Source organism: Antechinus flavipes, chromosome 2 (genome assembly GCF_016432865.1).
Source record: "Antechinus flavipes isolate AdamAnt ecotype Samford, QLD, Australia chromosome 2, AdamAnt_v2, whole genome shotgun sequence".
NCBI lineage: Eukaryota > Metazoa > Chordata > Mammalia > Dasyuromorphia > Dasyuridae > Antechinus > Antechinus flavipes.
Genome location: NC_067399.1, coordinates 614,162,658 through 614,187,881, shown reverse-complemented (window position 1 = coordinate 614,187,881; position 25,224 = coordinate 614,162,658). Strand labels below are relative to the sequence as shown.

The 25,224-nt window shown below is 43.7% G+C and overlaps 1 protein-coding gene across 2 annotated transcripts; it reads left to right on the top strand.

Moving 5' to 3' along the window:
- The first annotated feature begins 23 nt into the window (after positions 1-23).
- On the top strand, positions 24-24,951 carry MMS19 (MMS19 homolog, cytosolic iron-sulfur assembly component). Of its 2 annotated transcripts, XM_051981780.1 has the most exons (31): positions 24-141; positions 9,811-9,859; positions 11,305-11,405; positions 12,088-12,173; positions 12,371-12,445; positions 13,059-13,128; positions 13,541-13,669; positions 13,757-13,818; positions 14,824-14,910; positions 15,345-15,419; positions 15,797-15,874; positions 16,504-16,642; positions 16,864-17,018; positions 17,153-17,231; positions 17,440-17,565; positions 17,736-17,817; positions 18,335-18,432; positions 18,603-18,752; positions 19,244-19,396; positions 20,311-20,410; positions 20,614-20,716; positions 20,846-20,914; positions 21,118-21,244; positions 22,847-22,947; positions 23,088-23,144; positions 23,228-23,414; positions 23,589-23,671; positions 23,770-23,934; positions 24,018-24,077; positions 24,363-24,463; positions 24,551-24,951. In XM_051981780.1, the coding sequence occupies exons 1-31, from the start codon at positions 33-35 to the stop codon at positions 24,576-24,578; spliced, it is 3,084 nt and encodes a 1,027-aa protein (XP_051837740.1). In that variant the 5' UTR covers positions 24-32; the 3' UTR covers positions 24,579-24,951. The 2 variants fall into 2 exon arrangements, with proteins under 2 accessions (XP_051837740.1, XP_051837741.1); XM_051981781.1 differs by lacking the exons at positions 24-141; positions 9,811-9,859; positions 11,305-11,405; positions 12,088-12,173; positions 13,059-13,128 and having other exon boundaries at positions 12,405-12,445.
- The last annotated feature ends 273 nt before the right edge of the window (positions 24,952-25,224 follow it).

Genomic DNA, 25,224 nt, shown 5'->3' with positions numbered 1-25,224 from the left:
CTTACCCCTTTTCCCCCTCCCAATTTCCGATCATGGCCGCGGCCGCGGACGAGGCGCTGGCCCCGGCGGGCGCCCTGGGAGGTCTCGTCCAGGACTTTGTGGCTGGGCACCAGGATGGCCCGGCGGCAGAGGTGGCGGCAGGTACATCTGCGCTGCAAGCTGCGGAAAGGGAGCGGCCGCCGCCGCTTCTGGCGGCAGCGGGGAGGGGATGGAGGCGACAGTTGGGGTGGGCCTGGGGACGGAAGCCGACGAGGGTCGAGCGGTCCGGAGAGGAAAAGGGGCCGCGACGGAGCAGGTCAGGGGAGGAGGGGAAGAATGAGGACTAGGCCCAGGAGAGCGGCGTACGACGCGGCGTGGGCGAGCCTCAGCAAGAAGCCACGTGGGCTCCGAAAGCAGGCTTCGGCCTGGGGAGGGATGGAGAGGAAAGGTCGTAGGAGGCGAGGCTGGTGGGGGGTCGTTTCAGAGCTCCTTCCAGTGCCCTACTCAACGCTTTCCGCACGCAGCCCTCCGGTACCCTTTCTTTCTTGGGGCTGGTTCCGCCCCTGCGGAACTTTGTCTTATCTCGTCCACGCACGTTTTCGTTCTGGTACTTGAATTCGAGCCTGGAACTGGGCTCCCTTACTGGAGAGTTAGACAGACTTGCTTATAAGGCCCCCGATCCTCTGCTGAGTAGGGGATCCCTGTCCCTTTGCCTTTGGAGTTTGACGTTATCACCAGTCTGTGGTGAATCACTCAATGTCTTAAAAATCCAATCGCCCAATTTTCCGATATCATTCCAATACAAGGTAGGTTCCTTGGTTGAAGGGACTCTCACTTTGGGACCTGCTGGCTTGTTGTAGATATTTAAAGAATGCTCGTTATTGATTTGGAAAGTTAGCTGAGACCCTGCGAGTCACTCCTTAGCTGTGATCCAGATCTTAACCTTTCGTTTGGAAAGGGGAGACCCCAAAAGAGCATTGCTATTGCCTTATTTCTGACCCCTCTGGTTTGTGAGTGTTAAAATTAGGTGTTGGAGTGTGTCATAGACATGAAGATAAATTTTTGAAAAGCAGTTCGAATAGGGACTAGATAATAAAATTAATGAAATGCAAATTTGGTTTGCTGAAAATATCACTTGAATAGCAGTGCCTAGTTTTCACATTTGGGTAAAACCCTTTTAATTACTAAACTCTATCAAACTAACCCCATTATTACTGTCAATAGCCCTAGATCCCATCACATTTACACTGTTTTGGGTGCCTCAGTCAAACTGAAACCTGTTGAAGACTGTAGGGCTTCAAGCTGAGGTCTCCCACTGCATCCAGGGCTTTTTCCAGTCCTGATCTCTAAACCCAGCTGGCTCTGGAGGGGAAAGTGAGGCAGGTGACTTTGCACAGCCCTCCCTCACTTAAATCCAGTCCCTTGCACGTCATGGCATCCTCTTCTAGAATGAAGGATAAACAACAGCTTTGTTCTCTGCAAAGTTCCTTTCATAAAATTAACCCTGGGTGACCCTTGTCTTTGATAGTGCCTTAGGAACTACCTCTTAGGCAGGTTTGATTTGTGGAAAGTGATTTGCACTTATTGACTGGTTCTGGGTTTAGGTATACAATACTTGTCACTTTTCTGTGACCTCATGATACTTATCTAACCCCTCTGAGTTTCAGTTCCCATTTATGTAAAATGGGAATAATGCTTCCCAGTGCTCTAATGAGGTTAGGCTCAGAAATTTGGGAGTGCTATATACATGTAAGCTTTTATCATAATCTGTAGATATCTGCCCAGATTATACAAATTATGAGATGGGGTCAAGTGCATGAGCTTAATCATTTTGGGGACATTATAAATAAACCAGTTAGATAGCAATACAAGAGTATAAGAATTATCAGGGCTACTAGGTTTCATAGTGAATATACTTCTTCACAAAGTCAGGAAGACTCATCTCTTGGAGTTTAAATCTGTCTTTGGACACTTAGGATCTCTGTGCCAGGTAAGTCACTTAACCCTATTTACCTCAGTTTCCTCATTTGTAAAATGAACTCAAGAAGAAAACCCCAAATGGCATCATGTAGAGTCAGATGCAGAAACCATCAAAATGACTGAACGTAATGATTGTTGTGAGGTTCTGACAATAAGATAGATGCTGCAAAACTAGAAGAGGAAAATCAATTTAGCGAAATGACTTACAGCTTAGCTCCTACACTCTGCCTGACACGTGGTAGGTGCTTGATAAATGTTTATTGGTTGTCTTGAGCCCCACCTGGTAATGTGAGAGGGATTTAAGTAGTCCAAGATGAATGAATTAAAAAGCTTTTGATAAAAGCTTACTAGCACTATGCTAAGTCTAAATGTTGGGAGATACAAATACCAAAGTTTTCACTGTTCCAGTGCCCTGGGAGCTTATCTCCTTGTTTCAGAAACTAAATCTTGGGGGGAGGTTTGAGCAGAGGATTTCTTCAAATTAATGAATGAACAACAAAAGCTTAAAGGCCAGAGAGTGAGGACATTAGTTTGACCCAAATCTAGTGTTGGTTTTGGAGGGGGTGAGTAATTTAAGATAAAATTCTGTTAAGTCATGGATTGTGACCGAGGAGGCCTTAACTGCATTTAACTGAAAAGCTACCAATAAGCAAATTTATTGACTTTGTGGCCTAGTGATAAACTCTGCTTCTAGTGCCATTTTCACTGAAATTACCTTTCATTTACTCTGAATATGTCTTTTAAGTACCTGGTTATTTACATGTTGTCTGTGCCCCATTGGAAAGTAAACTTTTTGAGGGCAAAAACTTATAGGATGGATGTGAGGGGGATCCCTAGCACTAAGCACATTACTTGGCACAAAGAAAAAAATTTAATAAAATGCTTATTTACTGACTGACTGGAGGAGAGATAGGTTTTACCTTTGTACAGTGAATTATAAGATGTGAACAAATTGGAAAGTGGAACTATAGTGAAGCTTGGAGATAAAAGCTTAATTTGGGAGCTCTTTGATGTATGCTTTTTTTTCCCCTGATAACTTTTGGTTTGCTATCATTTTAGTCTTCATTAAGAAAACTATTAGCATGGTATTCATCCTCTTCTCTGAAGGAACATAGTATTCCTGAAATGGGGAGGAAGGAGGAGGAATTGAATTAGCCAGTAATAAAAAAATAGTTTTGCCTTAAGTCTCAGAGATGTTTGTAGTTCCCTAATCGGGAAAAGCAGTCTGGGAGCATGGGTGGGACCAAATCAGAGTGGCCTGCTTTTGAGCTCTAGAGAGATTGCAGTTCAGTTCAGACTGGAATCTGGTTATGCATTCTATATTTGTGCTCATATAAACACTTTGATCCACCATCTCGGTGCCCCACTCAGGATTGTTGTGCCCAGCTCGAAAAGTATGGTTAATTTAGGAGATACTAGTAGGCAGGAATGCCCTATATTTAAAGAGACAATTGTACATGGCTCGTGCATCCCAGGAGGTAACAATTCATAGCTTCCTTCCTAACTCCAGGTGCCAGCTGTGTGCTAGCCAAATTCCACTAAGCTTGGAAGGCCAGTAGGCCTCTGTCCACTCATAGCAGACTTTGTCTTTCAGCAGTATCTTTTCAGTCTAAGAGCCCAAATGTTTCATTAACAAAAACTTATAGGTATTTATAGAGGAGGATATTTATATATAGATAGGGAAAGCTAAAGCCTTGAGAGTGATAGTGACAGTTCCAGTCACAAGTTGAATGTCAAGGTTGGCTCTAAACCCGGGATTCTTGGCTTTCCTGACTTCTGTTTCTTTTCGAATCTATAGAATTGGACTGTTATTGGAAGTTTAATCATTTTCCCTTGGAATATTAGGATTTTTAAATATTTAGTATATTTTAAAATATTTTCCAACTTGATTTATACACGGCTTTTATTCTTACATATGCTACTTTTTTCCTGTTTTCTTTTCTCCTGAGTTTATACAACTTATTTCTTATTTGTAATATTGCTTTAATTGTATTTGAGAGTATCATAGCTGGTCAAACAATCAATTTACAAGCATTTATTATACACCTTGTGTTGTACTGAGGCCTTGGATACAAATATAAACGAAATGAACAAGCTCTGCACTCATTGAGCTTATGTTCCTTTAAGGGTGTGTATATGAATCAGGTAAATCTTAGTAATAGGAAGTATACACTGGGATTCAGGAAGATCTTGCAAATATCATATTCTGAATACAAATAGGCCATATTCAGTGGTGATAGCACATTAAGAAATGCCACAGAATAGTTTTTATTCATAGAATCACAGATGCACTTGAATCCCATTGAGCAGGATTTTTGGGAATTAGATGAGGATTTTCCAAAAGATAATAAAAATAGTATGCAGTGCTTTAAGGTTTGTAAAATATTTTATATCCATTATATCATTTGATTTTTATAGTACCCTTTTGAGGCAGGTGCTATCAGTATTTGCTCTTTTTTAATATATATATATATATATTTCCAATTGCATGCAAAAATTTTTTAGGTTTTTTTTTGGGGGGGGGAGGGGGGATTCCAAATTTTCTCTCCAGCTTCCCAGAGACAGAAAGCAATCTGATATGTATTATATATGTGCAATCATGCCAAACATTTCCATATTAGTCATGTTATGAAAATCAACATAGAGCCTCAAAAAACCCCACCAAAAATTGAAAAATAATGTCCTTTGATCTGTATTTAGACTCCATCCAGTCTCTGAATGTGGATAGCATTTTTCATCGAGTATTCTTTGGAATTATCTGGTATCATTGCATTGCTGAGAAGAGTTAAGTCATTCACAATTAATCATTGTGTTTTATTGTATATAATCTCCTGGTTCTGCTCATTTCACTTCAGTTCACATAAATCTTTCCTGGTTTTTCTGAAGTCATCATTCTCATCACTTATGGCACAATAGAATTTCATCAAAATCATATGCTACAACTTGTTCAGTCTTTTTCCAGTCGATGGGTTTCTCCTCAATTTCCTATTTGTTGCCACCACAAAAAGAGCTGCTATAAATACTTTGGACAAGTAGGACCTTTTCCCACACCCCCTCTTTTTTTTCCATCTCTTTGGGTTACATATCTAGTAGTGGTATTGCTGGATCAAAGGGTATTTGTGGTTTTATATTCATTCATTGATTGATTTAGCAGGAAACTGAGGCAGAGGGATTTTAGGTGACTCACCAGCAGTCACAGAGTTGTCTAATCAGAGAAGCAGCCATCAGAAGCTAGGCCTTGTGACCTTAGGTCTACAGGAGCAGGGCAGAGCTTTGGATGAATCAGAATCAGATCAGTGATGGCCATCTCTACCAATAAGTATTTGTCCCTTTCCTGTGAATGGCTGTTAAAAGGAAGGGCCTTAATGGTTTCCTGGGCTCTTCTATTGAATGAGATCTGGAACAAACTAGCTCCGGTTACCTTGTAGCTCCAATTTCTTTTAGGAAGTAAATTCCAGAAATAAACAATTCTCCCCACTTGTAGCTAAGGAGAGGAGTGTATGCTTTGCTTATGACTTCATTAGTTTGTCAACCCGTTAGCTATGCCAGTGCTCCCTTGTGTTAACTTACCCTTCCCCCACTTTGCATCCTGCTCACTTTTTCTTTTTGGTTAGCAGGGGCAGCAGCTGGCTCCTCTATATCCTGGCATAAGAAGGAATGTGAGTTCCTGATGGCTGAATTGGTGCCAATCACAAGTTGTGAATCCCAACTAGGGAATCTCTTTCTACTGCCTCATTGAACCGCCCCATTCTTCAGCCAGAACAAGTCACATCTTAGCTCAGAAACTGAATTCTAATGGAGGCCAGACAGAGTCCTGTTTACAAGGCTCTATCCAAGGAAAACTGCTCCTTATTCTTTGGAAACTTTCTGTCTACCATCTGTCTCTATAAACTTTTCTCACCTTGCTTGATTATGCTGCTTAAACATTGACTTGAATGCCTATAGAAAAGATGGATTTGGAATCCAGAAAGATCTCTGGAACTGGGATAAGCTCAATTTTGGTCCTTTTCTTTATCCATCCTCATTCTCTCTCTTTATATGCAATATACATACCTTTGTGAAAATGATCTTTTATACTTCTCACTGTAGTTGTTTTCCCCTTTACAATGTGAGAGCCTTGTATTATGCTGAGTTCCTAAATGAAGCTGCCTTCTTGAGAAGTGCTGCAGTAATGTCTCTTGGGGGAAGGAATATCAATAAAGTTAGTTATCTTAGTAGAATGGCTTGTGATCTATTTTGTAAGAAATGCACTTTTACTAAGCATTATTCATTTGAACATGGCTAGGAGTTGAAAATGTTATTTTAAATAATTTACTTAGTATGCATGATTTTAAAATTGACTACTCAAGTCCTATCCCATAACCTTTTGTTGCAATTGAAGTTAATCTGGCAGCTTTTAAATGAATTCATTTCTGTATGAAAATCTTCTTATGAAAAGTGTTGTGTTATTAACTCTTTAGTAGAATCTCATACTCCTAATGGGGGAATAAATAATACCAAGTATAAAATTTGCATTCTGATTTTCTCTTTGTACCTAAGTTTCACATATATATATATAAACATAAACACTGGCCAACCTAAAATTGTAAATTCCCTGGTATAAAAGGTTTCATATTTGATTTTCTAGTGATAGACATAAAGTTTAAGCTGATTTTCATTATCTGACCTGGTTTATTGACAAAGTAAATTTAAAATTGTGTTAAAATGAATTTTGTAGGAAATTTTTTGGCAGAGAATTTCTACAGGTGATCTGAGCTGGAGAACAACTGTTAGATCACACCCAAACCAAAAGTCTTTATTAAATGTTTGTAGACAGACCAAGGATTTGCTAATTACTTTTTCCCCCTCTGTCTTTTATCTGTAAGATCTACTTAACCAAGAGGATTGCTACTTTGATTTTGTCAGTCTTTTACTTTTTCTTCTCACATTGTCTCCCTTTATAAGTTTCATAGTTAGAAACCTTTGATAAAGTATTTGTCTTATCAATGATTCATTGAGGAGGTCATACCTCTCAAGAATCAAATGAGGAAACATGAGAAATGATTATTAGTAACCAATATCTTGGGGAGATTCTCACCCTTTTTTAAAGTTGCTTGTTTTTAAAAAGTTCCTTTTTCTTGAAGGACATTATTAATAATGAGATTGCATTGATTCTTCTTCTTCTTGGTCTGACCTGATCCAACCTCTGCTAGGAATTTAATCTAGAGTAGAGAAGCCTATTGTGTTCTACTTAAAGCTTGGGTAGTAACAAATGCTTTTGTCTAGATAGCCCTAGGTGGGGGTAGTCTGAATGGAGATAATTTCTCTGAGCCAGGGTCACTCTCAACCCCATTAACCACCTGAGGTTTTGAAAGATATATGTAAACTCTGAGCCTATTGCCTTGACTGACTTTGGTCTATGTGAAATGGCCATTGGTCATTCTGGCCTTATTAATAAAATGGTTAAATTACCCAGAGGAAAAAAAAGTTTCTTGCAGAGATGAAACCAGACAATTAGAGGATTCACTTTATTCCAATTTAGGTGTTAGGGGAAATGGTAGGCATATTTTGAAGGAGGAATGTTAGCTATCTCATGTATAATGGTCGTAAGGTCAGAATAATCCAATATTATACTTCTCCTTCCTCATTGTCTCTGTAATTTTCTTTAGCACAAAGCATGATCTACCATCCCAGTGTTTTGCTGGTTCATCACTTCCTCTAAGTGGGTGGGCCCTCTTCCCTCCTCCCCCCTCCTTTTTCTCCCTCTCCTCCTCCCCTTTCTCTTCCCCTCTCTCTATTTCTCTTTCCCCTCTCTCTTTTTCTCTCCTTCCCTCCCTCCCTCACTGGCAATCTCTTCGGCTTCCGTAGACTTAACTGTCCTTCATCCCCGTGCAGATGACTCCTACATGTACATGTATTAGCTCTAGTCCTTTTCCAGTTATGGATCACTGCTTATCAGATGTTCAAACTGGATGTCCTATAAACATCTCTGGTTCAATACTCAAAACCAAACTCATCCTGTTTTCTCCAGAATCTCTCCCACTTTGGAATTTCCTCATGTCTTTTGAGGGCAGCCTCATCCTTCCAGTCTCCAGTTTCAGCACCATCTTAGCTCCTCAAGCTTGCTTGTTCCATCTATCCTAGAAAATGCTAGCTCTTTCTCTTTCTTTGTTTGCAGTATCTTTCACATTTGCCCCCATCTCTTGGCTCACAGAGCCCACTCCACCCTTTGGTTCTAGCCTGGTTGGTGTCCTCCTGCCTCTAGTCTCTACCTTCCCATGTTTACCTCTAGGATAAAAGGAAAGTTTCCTTGACTTTCAGAGCTCTAATATACTGTTATTAAGTCTGTGAGTCTTGCTGCTCTTATCCTCCTGTGCTCTAGCTCCTATTTCCTAGCTTAGCACTGGCCAGGACTCATGCTTAGAAGGCATTCCTCCCTACCTTCCTCCTTCAGATTCTCTACCTATTAAAGGAACAAGCTACAGCCAAAAATACATATATTTCATTGATTCAGTCCTCTATATATCTGAGAAATGGGGCCTTTACCACAGATACTTGCTGTAAAGATTATTTCCCAGCTTTCTGCTTTCCTTCTAATTTTGATTGTATTGATTTTGTTTTTACAAAAGCTTTTAATTTTAATAATATAATCAAAATGATTTTATATTGTATAAAGTTCTCTATCTCTTGTTTGGGTATGAATTCTTCTCTTCCTCAAAGAACTGACAAGTAGACTTACCTTGCTCTTCTAATTTGCTTATGATGTCAACCTTTATGTCTAAATTGTGCACCCACTTTGACCTTTATCTTAATATGTGATGTTGGTCCTATTTGTGTCCTATTTTTCAGTTTTCCTAGCAGTTTTTGTCATATAGTGAGTTCTTATCCCAAGAGCTGGAATAATCAAAAAACAAAAAAGGCATAATTTTTTTCTTTATTAAAGCTTTTTATTTTTCAAAACATGCATAGACAATTCTTCAACATTAGCCCTTGCAAAACCTTGTGTTCCAATTTCCCTCTCCCTTCCTCCACGCTCTCCCCTAGATAGCAAGTATTCCAATACATGTTAAACATGGTAGAATTATATGTTAAATCTAATATATGTATACATATTTATACAGTTATCATGCCTCACAAGAAAAATCAAATCAAACCAGTAAAAAAAAAGAGAGAGAGAGGTAGAGAGAGGGAAGCAAAATAAAATGCAAGCAAGCAACAACAAAAAGAGTGAGAATGCTATGTTGTGATCTATACTCAGTTCCCACAGACCTCTCTTTCTGGATGTAAGTGGCTCTCTTCATCACTGAACAATTGGAACTGGTTTGAATCATTTCATTGTTGAAGAGAGCCACGTCCATCAGAATTGATCATCGTAAAATCTTGTTGCTGTGTATAATGATCTCCTGGTTCTGCTCATTTCACATTTTCAAGTGCTCCTTAATGTATGCTGTGGAGAGTGAATGTTCTGCTTCATATGCTGACCTCTTTTTCCATTCTTTGTATATAGAAATGCTCATATTTGCTGGTCTATGAACAATTAAACAAAAATTAACACTACAGAAAAAATCAACTCCGACATCATCTACATGAAGTCTTTTCTCATACCTCCAACTTTTAATATCCTCCCTCCCCAAACTTTCTATTTATTTTGTATTGATTTTCTGTATGACAAGATATGTACATAATATCTCCTATGAACTCCTTCAGAATTGTCAAGTTTCATTTTTTTGTATTTGTACCCACAATGCCTAGCACAGTGCCTGGTGCTTAATAAATGGTTATTGATTGATTCATTATACTTTTGAGTAGAACCATTGAGCAGAGTGGCAGATTTTTTTTCCCCCACATTTCTTTTTTTTTCCCTCCCTCTAGATGTGAAATCTGGTCGTTGTACTGTATTACAAGTGGTGGAAGCCCTTGGGTAAGTAAGACCTGTTCCGAGATGCTTATCTTCTCATCAACTTATTTTCCCAGATTTCTTGTTTTAAAATTGTTCTTTCTTGCTTTAAGATTGAATGTTGTTTTTTCCCCATCTGTCCTGGAATACTTGTTCTAATTCAGCTCTCTCTGCATACCTCTCCTTCATACCAACCCCACATATAGGACAGCCTCTCTTTAACAGGCCTATGTCATCAAGAAGAAATAAAGGCTGTGTTTTGTCAGACCCTGTAAGCTATGGACCACTGGAGGGTGCAGGTAGCAGGAACACGGCAATTTATTATCAAGTACAGACTTTATTTCTAGGTGGCTTCCACCCCCTGGGTCCTAGTAGTACTGGTCATAGGTGTGGGGCTCTTGTCTATAGGCCTCAATGGCCATCTTTTATCCCATTCCTGGGCCTGAAACTAAAGATAAAGTTGGAGGAAGTAAACGAAGCAAACAGACAAATCCATATATACAGCTTTTTTTTCTGGAGAAAGAGTCTCTAAGTAATGTTTAGTAATAAGTCCTCTATGCATCAGACTTCATGGACCATATTTACTGACAGTTTGATTCAGATGTTTATTATTACAACTGAAATGGATGCAAGGGAGAGAGGAAAGATACATAAGCCTTCGGCTTCTCCAGGTGTGCCTGCTGTTGCTTTTGCATAAATACCTTCCAATTTGCTGTCTTCTTCCAGACAGTTTCCATGGAATTATGTCAGGGGATCATTTTATTATCCTCTAATTCTAGTGCTAGCTTAAATCTTTATTCTGACCATTTCATCATGCAACCAAGCCCTGAAGATAATTACTTTTCACTGGGACCTTAGCTTTTATTGGTTTTACTTTTATTGCCTTTCTCACATGACTCAATTTTTGTTCTATAAGTCAGTTGCCATTCATTCCTCAAACTCTGTGGGTTGTTTCTGTGTCCTGGCAGAAGCTACTAAGAGAAAAGGAGTCTCCAAGAAATATTTAAGAATTTGGCAGCTGGTCAGGTTTCCATCAGTTCCCCAGAATGGGAAATTAATATTATGTTGTACATCTCTGATAACCCATGAAAAGGGCTAAGTAGGTGGAGAATAATAGTAATGAATTATATTTTGTATATATAAATTATTACAGCATTTTAACATTTATTTAGAAACTTAAAATTTGCAAAATCCTTCTGGGTACATTAGTGCCAAGCCAAGTGTGTCTAGGAAAATTCATTGTATCAGCATCCCATTTGCCCCTACAAAGGTGCCAGATCCCTCTAGAAATCTTGTTTTGTCTTGGTGCCGGGAGCCCCTCTTCACCCTGGAAAGCCCTCCTCTGATCCCATCTTCCCCTGTGTGTGGCTAGGTTCTAGCTCCTTGCCCTCCACAAAATGCCTTCAAGGGCTCAGGCAGACTAGTGTTCTGGGGAATGGCCAGACTCTCTTCTCCCTTCTTCTCTCCAGGTCTTGCCTGGAGAATCCAGAACCCCGGACTCGAGGTCGAGGGATCCAGCTTCTGTCCCAGGTGCTCCTTCAGTGTCATCCCTTGCTCCTAGAAAAGGAAGGTATTGCTCTCATGAATGTGGGCTTCTTCCTGGAGTGTTCAGGCAGGGCCATCCTCAGAGGAGCTGGGGGAGCCAGGTTATCCCAGGAGGGCATAATTGTGACCTTCAGTCTCCATTCATCTGTCTGGAGTACACTTGGCCGCGTATCTGACTTGAGATGCTGACATACAGAGTCCAGTTGTGGCTGCTTTTTGTGACTGCAACCTTGGGGTAGGAGGGTTCCCTGATGAATCGCAGTCCCAGGACTCCAGGGCTCCCTCTGTACAGTGAGAGGAGTGGAAAATGATTTCTAAGTCTCTTTCCAGATATTACCATTATCACATTACCAGTCACTTCCATGTTTCAAGTGCTTTTTCTGTGAAACAGGAAGAATACTGTTTTGCCTTTATTATCTCTGGGATAGGAAGAAAGAAGTGTCTGAGTGCTTTGAGATCCATAGAAGGAAAAATAATCTCCACTTTTTTGCTCTCCAAGAAAGAACCTTTTGAGTTTCAACTCCAAATAGGGGATAAGGAAATTGACTCTGGCTGTCCTCCTGAGGAAGTCACAATAATGGGGCAGTAGGAGGGAAAATGTTTCTTGGTGCAGAATAATACATTAGTGACTGTCCTGCAGAAAGGGGGGTAAGGGAGCCTGTGCCCCGAGAGCAGGTGCCCATTGATGCTGGCTCTGCTTTGTACAGTGGTACACCTGACCCTCTTCTATGAGAATCAGCTCAAGGACCATCACCTGGTGATCCCATCTGTGCTGCAAGGTCTGCGAGCACTGGTGAGTGCCCCTCAGGAGAGCAGGAAGACTCCTCAGGATACAACCCTAGAAAGAGAGACCTGGGGAGTTTGGACCAGAGAGGCTGTCTGAGGGCAAGGCCCATGGGAGGCTGATTCCCCTTTCCTTTGCTAATGAGACTTAGTCCAGGGCTTGAGGGGATCTGAGGAGAACAAGTATGTGCTCCCTTCTCCCTCTAGAGTATGAGTGATGTGCTCCCTCCAGGCCTGGCTGTATCTGTGCTCAAAGCCATCTTTCAGGAAGTGCATGTACAGGTGAGTGCCAAGCACTGGCTGCTCTTCTCTCCCCTGTCACCTACAAGGGGCCTACAAGGAGCTAAGATAAGCCAAGAGATCCAATGGCCAAAAGCTCCTAGCAGCTTCTTGTGGCCCAGCCTGCTGGCACAGTGACAGAGAGTACCTGGCCTTGGAAAACCCAAGTCAGATCCAGCCTCTGGGCAAGTTATTGGCCAGTCTCAGTTTCTTCATCTGTAAAAATGAGGGTGATGATGATGATAGTACACTGTAAAATGCTTTGCAAACTGTTAAATACTGTAAATGGTGGCTATTTTTAAACTTAGTTTTTAGTTCTAGAGTCAGTGGACGTGGGTGTTCCATGCTTATGTGCAAGCATATGTGTGCCCAGGTGTTCTGTCTAGTGGACTATTCTTAGCCTGTTGATGCTGTGCCTAAAGAGCAGGCTGGGGCAGAGTGGAGGGGGGTACGGCTGTTCTGTTGCTGGAGCTCTTAGCGAGCTCCCTTCACTGAGAATGATGAGGGACTGGTCTGGCCACTGCCTGGAAGCCCTGGGGGTGGAGGAGGGCTGTGCTGACTGACCACTAACTCACTTTCCTGTTCGCCATTCACTTGCCCACCTCCCCACCCCCAGTCTCTGACACAGATGGATCGACACACAGTCTACAGCATCATTACCAATTTCATGCGCACCCGAGAAGAAGGTGAGAGGCTGCACTGCCTGGAAAGGCAGGGAGGCAGCCACCGTGTCTCACATTCTCCTTTGCTCACTGCCACAGTTTCCCTAACCCTGCCCACTCTCATCAGGCTAAACCAGAGGATGGAATATGCGCAAATAGGCAGTATGGAAGTCAGAGTCAAGGCAGGGAAGATTGGGCTCTCTTGGGGGACTGAGAGGGTCTCTGGGAGCCACTTTGCAACAAGTAGAAAGGAGGGTTTATTTGTTTTTACATCTTCAAAAGTCCACTTGTTTAGCACTGGGTATTTTACTTTGAGATAGAAAAATAAAAGACGCACTCTGGGAGATAAAGATAACAAAAATGGATATACAACAGGAGAAAGCCGGCCGTCCTGTTTCATAGGCAACAATGTTGGCTTTGTTCATTTCTTCCACAGAACTGAAGGGCCTGGGAGCTGATTTTACCTTTGGCTTCATCCAGGTAATGGATGGGGAGAAAGATCCTCGAAATCTTCTGGTAGCCTTCCGAATTGTCTATGACCTCATTTCAAAGGATTATAGCTTAGGTAAGGTCTTCAATTGTTACGGCAGTTTAAGACCAAAGAATGAAGAAGATTGTAAACCAGATTAATTTTTTGCATTCGTCTTCTTAGGACCTTTTGTAGAAGAACTATTTGAGGTGACATCCTGTTACTTTCCTGTTGATTTTACTCCAGTGAGTATGTGGGAACATTTCATAGTGAAAGAAATTTTGATTCAATAAGTGTTTATTAAAAATTTCCTGTGCTTAACATTGTGCTTAGTACCATAGAGGGAGAACTAGTGGGAGGTAAAGTGAGTGTGGAATGGTTGGGATGCAAGTAGGTATTGAGGGGTGCTTTGGTCTCCTGGACCCTACGTGTTGGAGGGGAAGTGTTTTTTGCTACCAATAACAGCATTTAGAACTCTTATTTTGAAAGTTCATTCTCTCCATCCCCCTTTTTAAAAATCCTATTTCATTAAATAAGGGGGGGAAACAACAAAGAAAAAAAAGGGAAGTTTAAAAACAAACAAACATGGTCATGTGCCCAGAAGAACATCAGGGAGGATTCAAAATATATAACAATATACTTCTTTTCAAGAAAGGATATTTAATAGTAGAAGAAATTATGTTCATGAATTCATGAGTTCTTTTTTTTTTCTTTGTTCTTTTTTTTCCTCTTTTACCCTCTCCTCTACATTCCCCAAGCAGGTTATAGTTAAGCACAAACATATATAGAGCTACATACATACATATTTACATACATATACTCATATGCCTATACACACACACACTTTACCCATATGTAAACATATATCTAAAACAATATTAGTATGGCTGATATATAATGTAGATGTTATGGTTTTGTTTTTTGTTTGTTTTTTTTTTTTTTTTTTTTTTTTTTTTTTTTTTTTTTTTTTTTTTTTTTTTGCTGAGGCAGTTGGGGTTAAATAACTTGCCCTGGGTCACACAGCTAGGAAGTGTTAAGTGTCTGAGACCAGATTTGAACTTCAGGGCTAGTGCTTTATCTACTATGCCATTGAGTTGCCCCTGAAAATTTATTCTTTAAAAAAATAATAATAAGTCCCAATAGTCTAGATAAGGTGGGAGCTAAAAGTCCTGGAGATACCATGGTAGGCAATTGAGAGTTTGGCTGAGAGGAGGAGTCATACAAACTTAACACCTTTCTAATTTCTCTAGCCACCTAATGACCCCCATGGTATCCAAAGAGAAGATCTCATCCTGAGTCTCCGGGCAGTTCTGGCTTCCACACCTCGATTTGCTGAGGTGAGTTGAGCCCAAGATAGGACCTTATGGGAGCTAGCTAAGTCACCTCATATTTGGCTCTGATTGGCTCATTAAATGATTACAAATTATTTGGAAGAGTAAGACCTGACTTGTAGAGCACAGGGGAAGGGGAGGTCCTCATCCTTTCTAAGGAGGCTACCGACATTCCACAAGTGCCTGAGACCTGTCAAAAGGACATCTCTTCTGGAATTTTCAAAAAACAAACTCTCTGTGGGAATTTCCCTGGGCATCCTGTGGCCCATTGTTGTCCCAGGTGATAGAAATCAGACTGTTATCTGGGAATAGTGCTATGACACGGTAGGATGGTAAACGAGGACCTTGTACAACCCTGTACGAATGGAGCCTCTGGGCATCATAGGACATGTGTCTGTAGTACTGTGTGTCACCTGGGACTCCTGATCCTTCTCCCACAGTTCCTGCTGCCGCTGCTGCTCGAAAAGGTAGACTCTGAGATGCTCAGTGCCAAACTGGACTCCTTGCAGACGCTGGTGAGGGAATACAACTACGGGCATCTTTCTGCCTTTTGGAGGTCAGGAGGGAGGGTATGAAAGGATGGGGGACAGCACTCTGTCTTCAGTGAAGATATGGGGACCTGAGAAGGTAGGGCAGCATTTCAGGGGGCTTTAGGAGGGATTGTCTTTTTTTTGTGCCTTACTTATTGGGGTGCTAAGGCACAGATCTAAGCTGATACCAGGCATGGTAAGGGATGAAGGGAAAGGTGATGGGTCCTGGGCTGCTTCTCCATGTTTTAGGCCCTCTAGTAGGTGGGATCTTAATTTAAAGGGTAAAAGATTCTAAATTTTCTTGTTAAGGGCTCAGAACTGAGTGTTACACATGGCTTATCTCACGTGCCTGTTCCCTGCAGAATGCCTGCTGTGCTGTGTATGGGCAGAAGGAGCTGAAAGACTACTTGCCCAGTCTGTGGACCTCCATCCGTAGAGAGGTGACTGTTCTTCAGAGAAGGGGAGGGGAGGTCTCTGCTAGGCACAGAGTCACAGCAACCAATGATGGGTGTGTGATGAGGGCTAGGGGCCGTGGGCCAGGCCTTGGATCAGAGGGAGATCCACAGGAAAATTCTGGGTCTGAAGGGAACTGTGGCTCCAGACTAATACTTCCCAGACACTTTCAGGGCCAGGCTGAGTAAGCAGAGCTGGGCTTTCCAAGCAACCACAGCTCCAGATCTTTTCCAGACTTTTGCACCCATTAGACCATTGGATTGGACAGCAAAAGTATTATTGAATTTGGAGTTAGGGACCCGAGTTCCAGCCTGGCTCTCCCACAAACTGTGTGACCATGGGCACATTCCTTCACCTTTCTTATCTGGAAGATGAGGGAGATGACCTCATTAGGCCCAGGACCTAGGGAGCATTTGCACATACTTCAGTACCAGGACACGTATGCTAAATTGACTTGAAAGAGGTATTTGGTGGAGATTCCTCAGTGGAGTTCATTTGGAGTGAGTTTCCCTTTGTGTTGCTCAAAGGTTCCCAAGTCCTTCCAGAAGAAAACAGGTTGGATGGTTGTAGGGGGTTCAGAGTGCTCTTAGCATCTGGGAGATCCCTTCCCTTACAGGTCTTCCAAACATCCAGTGAGCGGGTGGAGGCTGAAGGCCTGGCAGCCCTGCACTCCCTGTCTGCGTGTTTGTCTAGATCTGTGCTGGAGGCTGATGCAGAGGACCTCCTAGACTCCTTTCTCGGCAGCATCCTGGAGGGTAACTGGGCTTGGGTTTGTAGGGGACCTTAAACGTGAGATCTGCTACAACAGGGGCAGTGAGCCCGAGGCCTTTCCATACTGGTGGCTGGAAACTGCCATGGGAAAAACTGTCAGCTCATGCCCATTGAAGCCGATGTCATTCTGCAGTGCTAAGGGCTGGAGGGGGGGGGGGGAGCAGGGACAGCCCCTCTAGCCCCCTGGGATGTGCTGTCTCTGCAGATTGCAGGCACCACCTTTGTGAACCTGACATGAAGCTGGTGTGGCCTAGTGCCAAGCTGTTACAGGCGGCCGCAGGGGCATCCGCTCGGGCCTGTGACCGCGTCACCAGCACTGTGATACCCTTGCTTCTGGAACAGTTCAATCGGCACAGCCAGGTAAGGGAAAGAGATGGGAACCCTCGTGGGGAGATGGAGGCTAGGGACCCTTGGTTCTCCCAATCTCTGCACAGCAGCTAGTTTTAAAGACCATTTGGGTCCTTTTGACTTCAGTTTCCTTTCTTATTTTGTAGAGCAGCCAGAGACGGACAATACTAGAGATGCTTCTGGGTTTCTTAAAACTACAGCAAAAGTGGGGAAATGAGGACAAAGGTGAGCTCACTCCTTGCCCTGTGTATTAGGCAGGGGGCTAACTGTGGGGGGAAATTCCATTGAGTTTCCTGGATTCCCAGTCATTTGTCCCCACAGTCATTAGTAATGATGTGTTATAACTAAAATTGTGCCATCCAAGCCCAGTAACTTTGTCTCAGTTGGTTTTTTCTGCCAAACTCTAACTTAGTCTTTGGTTTTCTCTCCACAGATGAAATACTCCTGAGTACCTTCAAGACCCCGCTGTGTTCACTGGTCTCCTTGGCCCTGGCAGACCCCAGTACACAACTCCAGCTAGTTGCCATCCGTGCCCTCACAGTCTTGGGTGCCCAGCCAGGTACATCTCAAGAGAGTGAGGAAAGACTGTAGGGGGTTATGTCTTCTTCCCCCAGAGGCTCCCGCAAAGAGCAGGCTTCCATCAGTCCCAGATGTAGCTCTAGTTAACTCCAGATTTTTGTTAAGTTTCTTTTGAAGGAGTAAAAGAGGGGTGTCCCCTTCTGATTGCAGGGCTGCTGTCTACCCAGGACCTGGAACTGGCAATTGATCATCTTTACAGGCTGAGCTTCCTGGAGGAGGAGTCCCAGAGTTGGTAAGAGGTGGGCCCCAGGGCCAGGCTTGGTAGGAAGTGCTCCCACTGCTGTGCCTCAGAGAGTTCTCACCCAGCACTTTTCGTGCTTCTCGCTGGCTCTTTATCCTTGAAGTCAAAAGTCAAAGGTTGGCCTCTGGCTACAGAAATCTTCCCCAACTTGTAGGTACTGGATTTCTGAGCTTTAAGTCAGAGACTATCTAGTCCAGTCCCAGCAGACAGTTTATACTGTCCACATATGGGTTCCCTCCATTGAAGTTGACAGCCTGTAAAGGAGGCAGAGCAGACCCTTGGGTTTGCAGGTGAACAGACTCTGGTTTGGAGGTTGTGATTTGTGCCAGGAAGGGATTGAGCATGGCATGGGTCTTTGCCAGCCCCTTATATCATTATCTGGCTCCTAGTTCCTACCCAGTGATCATTCCCAGAGGGGACAAGGTGCCCTCTTGCTGGCCTGGCAGGAGAGGGGTTGCCCCTTATTGCCAAGTCTCAGCTGATATTCCTCCTTCTGTGCCCCTGGCAGTTTGGCAGCTATGGAAGCATCAGGGACGCTGGCCACCCTCTATCCCACAGTCTTCATTAGCCACCTGGTGCCCCGGCTAGCAGAGGAGCTCCATACAGGTGTGTGGTCCCCACGCCCCGTGCCAGGGCAGGAAGACATGAGGAGAGTGGGGGAGTCTTGGGGATCAATAGGAGAGAGTCCTATCTTTCTCCTCCTGTCCCTGCCCTGCACCATGTCCCAGGTGTCCATTCAGGCAATGAAACTTTGTCTCATGTGTTGCTGTTTCCAGGGGACACAGAGTTGGCCAGCGGGGAGGGACCTTCATACCAAGCCAGACGCTTGCGCTGCCTACAGGCCCTGTCGGCTGTGTCTACACATGCCAGCATTGTCAGGGAGACCCTTCCCCTGTTGTTGCAGTACCTCCGTCACGTGCACAGAGGTAACAGAAGGAGCCGTGGAGGCAGTTGCGGGGGGGAGGGATGGTAAACGCCATGTCAGCTTCACCATCACCATCTCTTGTGAGCCTTGGCCTGGTGCTCAGTTTCTGTCTGCTATACATACTCTAGGGAATATCCAGGTCAGTAATGATGGCTGGATGAGAAAAAAAAGAAACCCTTTAAACCAAAGCTGGTTAACCTATGAGTTGCAACTCCATATGGGGTCGTGTAACTGAATGTGTTGTGAAACTAACACAATGTGTGGTTTGTATGCCCGTTTTATATATCTGTATACCTGGGTCACATACAAATTGCTCAGGTGAAAAGCAGTTGCAAGTAGGAAAAGTTTAAGAAGCCCTGTTTTAAGTTATTTTTAGAGGAGTAAGAACATATAAATGATTCATAAATTGAAAATGTTTGTGGTCTTCCCTATTACAGGAGGTGACTTTCAAAAAAATCTTAGCAAAGAATTTGCTTTCTCCTTTTTTCACAGGGAAAAATGCCGACTCCAGTGAGGTTATTGCAGTATGCCGAAGTCTCCACCTGGTGGCGGGGCAGTGCCAGCAGGAGCCTGAGAGTTGCTGGTACTTCCATCAGACAGCTGTCCCTTGCCTACTTGCCTTGGCTGTTCAGGCATCCATGCCAGGTAAATCCTTTTTGCTTCTCTGTGGGACTTTTTCTCCTTCATTGGCCTGTAATTTGGCCTGGCATTGTCTCCCTCTCCCCCTCCCAGGGACATCCAGTCATGTAGCCTAGGGCTCTGCATCCTATTTCCATAGCAGCATCCAGATGTCAAGCTAGAAGGGACCTGCAAGGTCATCTAGCCCAACTTCCCCCAGCCAAAGGGCTCAGGTGCTTTGTCCTGAAGCACCCAGAGCTGGACCAAGTTAGCTAGCATCTTGGGATCCTAGACTTAGCAGTTTTCTTTTGGTTCACTCTAAACTCCAGACGTGACTAATGCCATCAGCATGCAAAAGGCTGCACTGAGTTTTCCTTTCAAACTTAGCAGTTGTTTTTCTTCATGTTTCTGTTTGTTTAGAGGAATAAGGTACTGCTGGAAACACTCCCAGGGAGGACACAAGACAGATTAATGTAATTGGGAAATATTAAATGATAAAATGAATGCTTCTACAATAGGCCATAGAGATAACACTGCTCTATGGTCTGCTGAGGACCTGGCCCCATTTCTAGTTTGCCCCAGTGAGTTCAATAACTTGTGGCTTGTGACCATTAACCCCCTTTACTAAGCTAGTAATTTGTAAACTGAGATGAGACCAGATCATCCTAGAGGCTCCTTCCTAAGCCTGGAGACATGTTCGTAATCATGGCCATTTTTTCTTTGTCTACTTCAAAGGCTGCATAGAAACTAGACAGAAACTGGTTTAATAATTGAGCTTAATTTAGTCTTTTCCTTCCGGCTGCTAGGATCTTAGTCCTGGGTGAGAGTGGAAGAGGGAGGAAGTTGGTCAGTGTGTAGCTGGTGTCTTAGCTGACAGCCACTTCTGCAGGTGTTGCTTCTTGAGGCCTGTGGTGATTTCTAACACAGTGTTGCTCTTGCAGAGAAAGACCTCCCCAGTCCTGGGAAGCTGCTATTGGAGGAGGAGGTCTTGGCTGCCATGGTCTCTGTCATCAGCACAGCCAGCACCCACCTAAGTCCTGAGTGAGTTTGAGAAGTAGTTTTCCCTACGGAATGGGCTTCAGCTATTACATGTCACCAGGGGAGAAAACATTGCCTTTTTGCCTTGCCTTCCGTCCAGACCTGAATCTACAGGCCAATCACCTGGGGAGGTGTTTCAGGGGAAATCTCCAGGATTTCCTGACAGGATAAAGGCAATGCCAGTGAGCCATCCCTTCTGTCCCCAGGCTAGCTGCTCAAAGTGTGGCCCTTGTTGTGCCTTTGTTCTTGGATGGTGACGTATCCTTTCTCTCTGAAAACAGCTTCCCCAGCAAGTTCCTCCCGTTCCAGGTAATAAGACTACTAGGATGGGGAACAGGACTTGGGCTGAGCTGATCTAGGAAGGGTGAAGGGAATTCAACATTGGGAACACATGGTGCTTTGCAGTGTGAGGATGATGCCTTTCTCTTCCTCTTCCAGAATAGCTCCTCAGAACAGAAGCGGCTGGTTGCACTTCTTATGGCCTTTGTTTGCTCTCTGCCCAAGAATGTAAGTGTTTGGGATCTTGGGGGCCTTAGCCCTCACCCGGGGAAGTGGAGCTCAGAGTGACCCTAGGGTTGAAATGTTGCTATAGTTAAAGCTGCTCCAGACTCCTCCTGTTCCCTGACCTTCAAAAGCACTGCCAGCCCACGCTGCTGTTCCTTGCTAAGTCTTGCCTCCTGGGCCTATGCCATGATCTGGATTCTCTGCAGGTGGAGATACCTCAACTGGACAGGCTTATGCAAGAGCTGCTAACTCTGAGCTGCCACCATGACAGGCTCTTCTCCTGCACTGCTGCTGCCAAGTGTTTTGCGGGGCTACTCAATAAACACCCAGCAGGTACTGGGGGCCAGGCTGGGGTCACAGGGGCAAGGAGAAGGAACCTCCCTGAAGTGGTCATTGGTTCTGTCTCTTTAAAAGTCTATTCCAGTTGTCTCTGTAAGAGGATTCTTTAGCTTTTCTTTTTTAAAACCATGGACAGAGTGGTAGAACATTTGCACTCTGCCTCAGAATATTTTTAAATGCAAAAAAAAAAAAAAAATCACCAAAAAAACCCCAAGTAAATTGAAATAAGGTGTAATTTTCCTCTATCCAAGGTCACATAGTCTGAGTACACATACTGCTCACCCCAACCTTGTAAAAAACCTGTCCACAGACCCTTTGTGGACTCCAGATTAAGAAGTAATCCAGTTTCTTCGACAAAGAGATCTAACTCAGTTTCAATTGATCAAGGATGGACAGAAGCTACACCCAAAGAAAGAACACTGGGAAATGAATATAAACCGTTTGCATTTTTGTTTTTCTTCCTGGGTTACTTTTACCTTCTGAATCCAATTCTCCCTGTGCAACAAGAGAACTGTTCGGTTCTGCACACATATATTGTGTCTAGGATATAATGTAACCTATTTAACAAGTATAGGACTGCTTGCCATCTTGGGGAGGGCGTGGAGGGAGGGAGGGGAAAAATCGGAACAGAAGAGAGTGCAAGGGATAATGTAAAAAATTACCCTGGCATGGGGTTCTGTCAATAAAAAGTTATTTTAAAATTGAAATGAATATCTCTATTGAGAAAATCACAGAAAGAGGAAAATAAAGCGTTCCCATACTAAGTTGTAACTTAACCAGCCTAGAGCTGCTAATAACTGAGAACATTACTGACCATTCAATTAAGTTTTTGACTTTTTGTTTAAGGATCAACACCTAACAGAAAGACTAAATAGCCACATTGTCTGAAATAGTTCAGATTTCATAAATTTTGCTGAATTTTGTATTTGTCCTCAATTTTATTTCTTTTTCAACAAAGGTGATTTGCCAAGTTTATAATTAAAGGTGATTTCATGTTAAAAAAAAAAAATAATAATAATAATCCAGACCAAACTAGTTCCAATTGTTCTGTGATGAAGAGAGCCATCTACACCCAGAGAGAGAACTGTAGGAACTGAGTGCGGACTACAACATAGCATTCGCACTCTTTCTGTTGTTTGCCTGCATTTTGTTTTCTTTCCCAGTTTTTTTTTTTCCTTCTTGATCCGATTTTTCTTTTTCTTTTTATTCTTTTTGATCCAATTTTTCTTGTGCAACAAGAAACGTATAAATATATATACATAAATTGGATTTAACATGAACATATTTAACATATATTGGACTACTTGCCATCTAGAGAAGAGGATGGGCAGGAGGGGAAAATTTGGAACAGAAGGTTTTGCAAGGGTCAGTGTTGAAGAATATCCCATACGTATGTTTGGTAAATAAAAAGCTTTTTTAAAAAAAAAGTGATCCAGTCAGGACTCCCCTGGGCCTTCCTGGGGTCTCAGTGCTCCAGTCCTGGGCAGCAGGATTGGAGGGGGTTTACATAAAAAAATCCTCCTGCTTGTTTGGGTTGGGGGAAGGAGATAAGAAACTAAATGGCCACACACTTCAGCATTTTCCCCTCCTTTCTAGGGCAGCAGCTAGATGAATTCCTACAGAAAGCTATGGAAAAAGTAGAGGCTGGCCTGAGCCCGGGGCCCTGTCGGAGTCAGGCTTTCACACTGCTCCTCTGGGTAAGGGAAGAGGGTGACTTGGGGTGGAGAGCAAGGCCATTTACTTGGGACTGACACATACTCTGAAGTAGGGCTCTCTGCAAGGCCGCAGCTGGGTCCATGGGTTGTCATTAATCACCCTGAGTCTCTCTGATTGACAGGTGACAAAGGCTTTAGTACTCAGATACCACCCTCTCAGCTCCCGCCTCACAGAGAGGGTAAGTTTCAAGGGGATAAAGCCCCAAATTCTATTACCATCTTTCTTTGTGAGTCTTTGACTCAGATGCTTTGGTTTCTCTAGCTAATGGGCCTTTTGAGTGACGCAGAATTGGGCCCCGCTGCAGCTGATGGCTTCTCCCTTCTGATGGCCGATTGCCCAGATGTGCTGCACCGAGCTGGCCACGCTGAAATACGCATCATGTTCCGCCAGCGCTTCTTCACGGACAGTGTGCCCGCCCTGGTCCAGGGTTTCCACGCTGCTCCTCAGAGTGAGTCTTTCCTCTTGCTAGCCAGGTACTGTTGCATCTGGACCCTTGCCCTGCCTTGCTGTTTTGGTTCTGGGTGATTCCCTGGTCATCTTGAAGTTTGTGCCTAATTAGGGATTAGGGTCAGGCCTCCCCTTAGTTCCCAACAACTCCCATGTTCTCTTCCTTTTCTTGTAGACGTGAAGCCAAACTACTTGAAGGGTTTGTCTCATGTACTCAATAGCCTGCCGAAACCCGTGCTCCTGCCAGAGTTACCGACGGTGAGTTCTCTAGCCTTAATAAAGTAGAGGGCAAAAAAAGGGTACCGAGGTAGTTCTATAACAGCTGGCTGGGTCCCTTCTGATCTGTTATCTCTTAGTTACTTTCCCTGTTGCTTGAGGCTTTATCCTGCACAGACTGTGTGGTACAGCTCTCCACCCTCAGCTGCCTTCAGCCTCTTCTACTAGATGCCCCACAAGTCATGAGTCTTCACATCGACACCCTTGTCACCAAGTTCTTAAACCTCAGTTGTAGCCCTTCTATGGTGAGTATGTTCCTGATAGTTTTTCTAGCTGAGAACTCTCTTCCTGCTTTATCATTCCACATATCTCTTTGTGTTTGTTCCAGGCTGTTCGGATTGCTGCATTACAGTGCATACATGCACTCACCAGGCTGCCAACTCCTGTGGTAAGGACCTATGATACCCATTTCAAAGGGGATGACCAGCAGTCAACATAAAAGTCACTGACAATTTTGGAAAAAGGAACTCACCCCATATTCAGCAAGATAGTTAAAAAAAGATAAAAATCTCTCTGGGCAGTTCAGGGACCCCTTAAAAAATAGGATTTACCTCACCTTCCTAGAAAATCCATTCTGCAACCCCACCAAGTGAAAAAATAGAAAATTCCTTCTTTATCCAAATCTGTTCCTAAGAGGCTAAGCCTCAGGTGACAGGCATCTGTCCTTCCATAGCTCCTGCCCTACAAAATGCAAGTGATCCGGGCCTTGGCCAAGCCACTGGATGACAAGAAAAGGCTGGTCCGCAGAGAAGCAGTGACTGCCAGGGGGGCATGGTGAGTGTCTAGGGAGTGGGATTCTGGGCAGGAGTTACTTTTCCATGCTAATATATCAACCCCATCCCCTGTTCTCATACCCCACAGGTTCCTCCTGGGGAGCCCAGGCAGCTGAGGTTTCAGCCTCATGCCTGATGATCTCTCCCGAGTCACTGACCTCTCCAGGCGTCTTCCTGCCGAATGGGCCCTGTCCAGGGAGGGGGAGACCATTGTCCTCCTCCCCACTGTGGGCTCAGTTCTGTGCTGCATGGCTGGGCAATGAATGCAATATTCCTCATTGCTCGTGGATATTGTGAAGTGACACTGGGGCCTGGGGCCATGGGAGTGTGCTGGCTACAGAGTGAAGAGGGCCAAGTTGTATGAGGGTAAAGGAGCTAGCCTGGGTACCCTCCTGAGGAATGATTGTGAATGATTGGCCCTAAGGGCTACAGAGAATTTGTATGTATGTTGTGTGTATGGCTAGAAAATAAAAACATCTTTTGATTATATGGCCAGTGCAGAAAACCTACCTGTTTCCAGCCCAGGAGCTACAAGTCTGGCTAGTTGTCTTTTCTCAGGGACTGATTGAGGCAAGCGGAAGGAAATGATCCAGGAAAGGCTAAATTAAGAAACTTTCCAAGAGCATTGGGGACAGGTAATGCCTCAGGCACTGGCTCACAGTGGCAGAAGTATCACCACTCTCTGGGCCCCCATACCTCCCCTCTTCCCAAGCACACATAAGGAACACTGGAGCTAGTGTGGGAAAGGAGAACTGGATTGAG

Excerpts from the sequence above, each read along its gene's own strand:
- MMS19 (XM_051981780.1), top strand. The coding sequence starts at position 33 with ATGGCCGCGGCCGCGGACGAGGCGCTGGCCCCGGCGGGCGCCCTGGGA. Across the intron at positions 13,819-14,823 it reads TTCCTGTTGATTTTACTCCA|CCACCTAATGACCCCCATGG; the intron begins GTGAGTATGTGG and ends TAATTTCTCTAG. Across the intron at positions 23,672-23,769 it reads TCCTGCCAGAGTTACCGACG|TTACTTTCCCTGTTGCTTGA; the intron begins GTGAGTTCTCTA and ends GTTATCTCTTAG.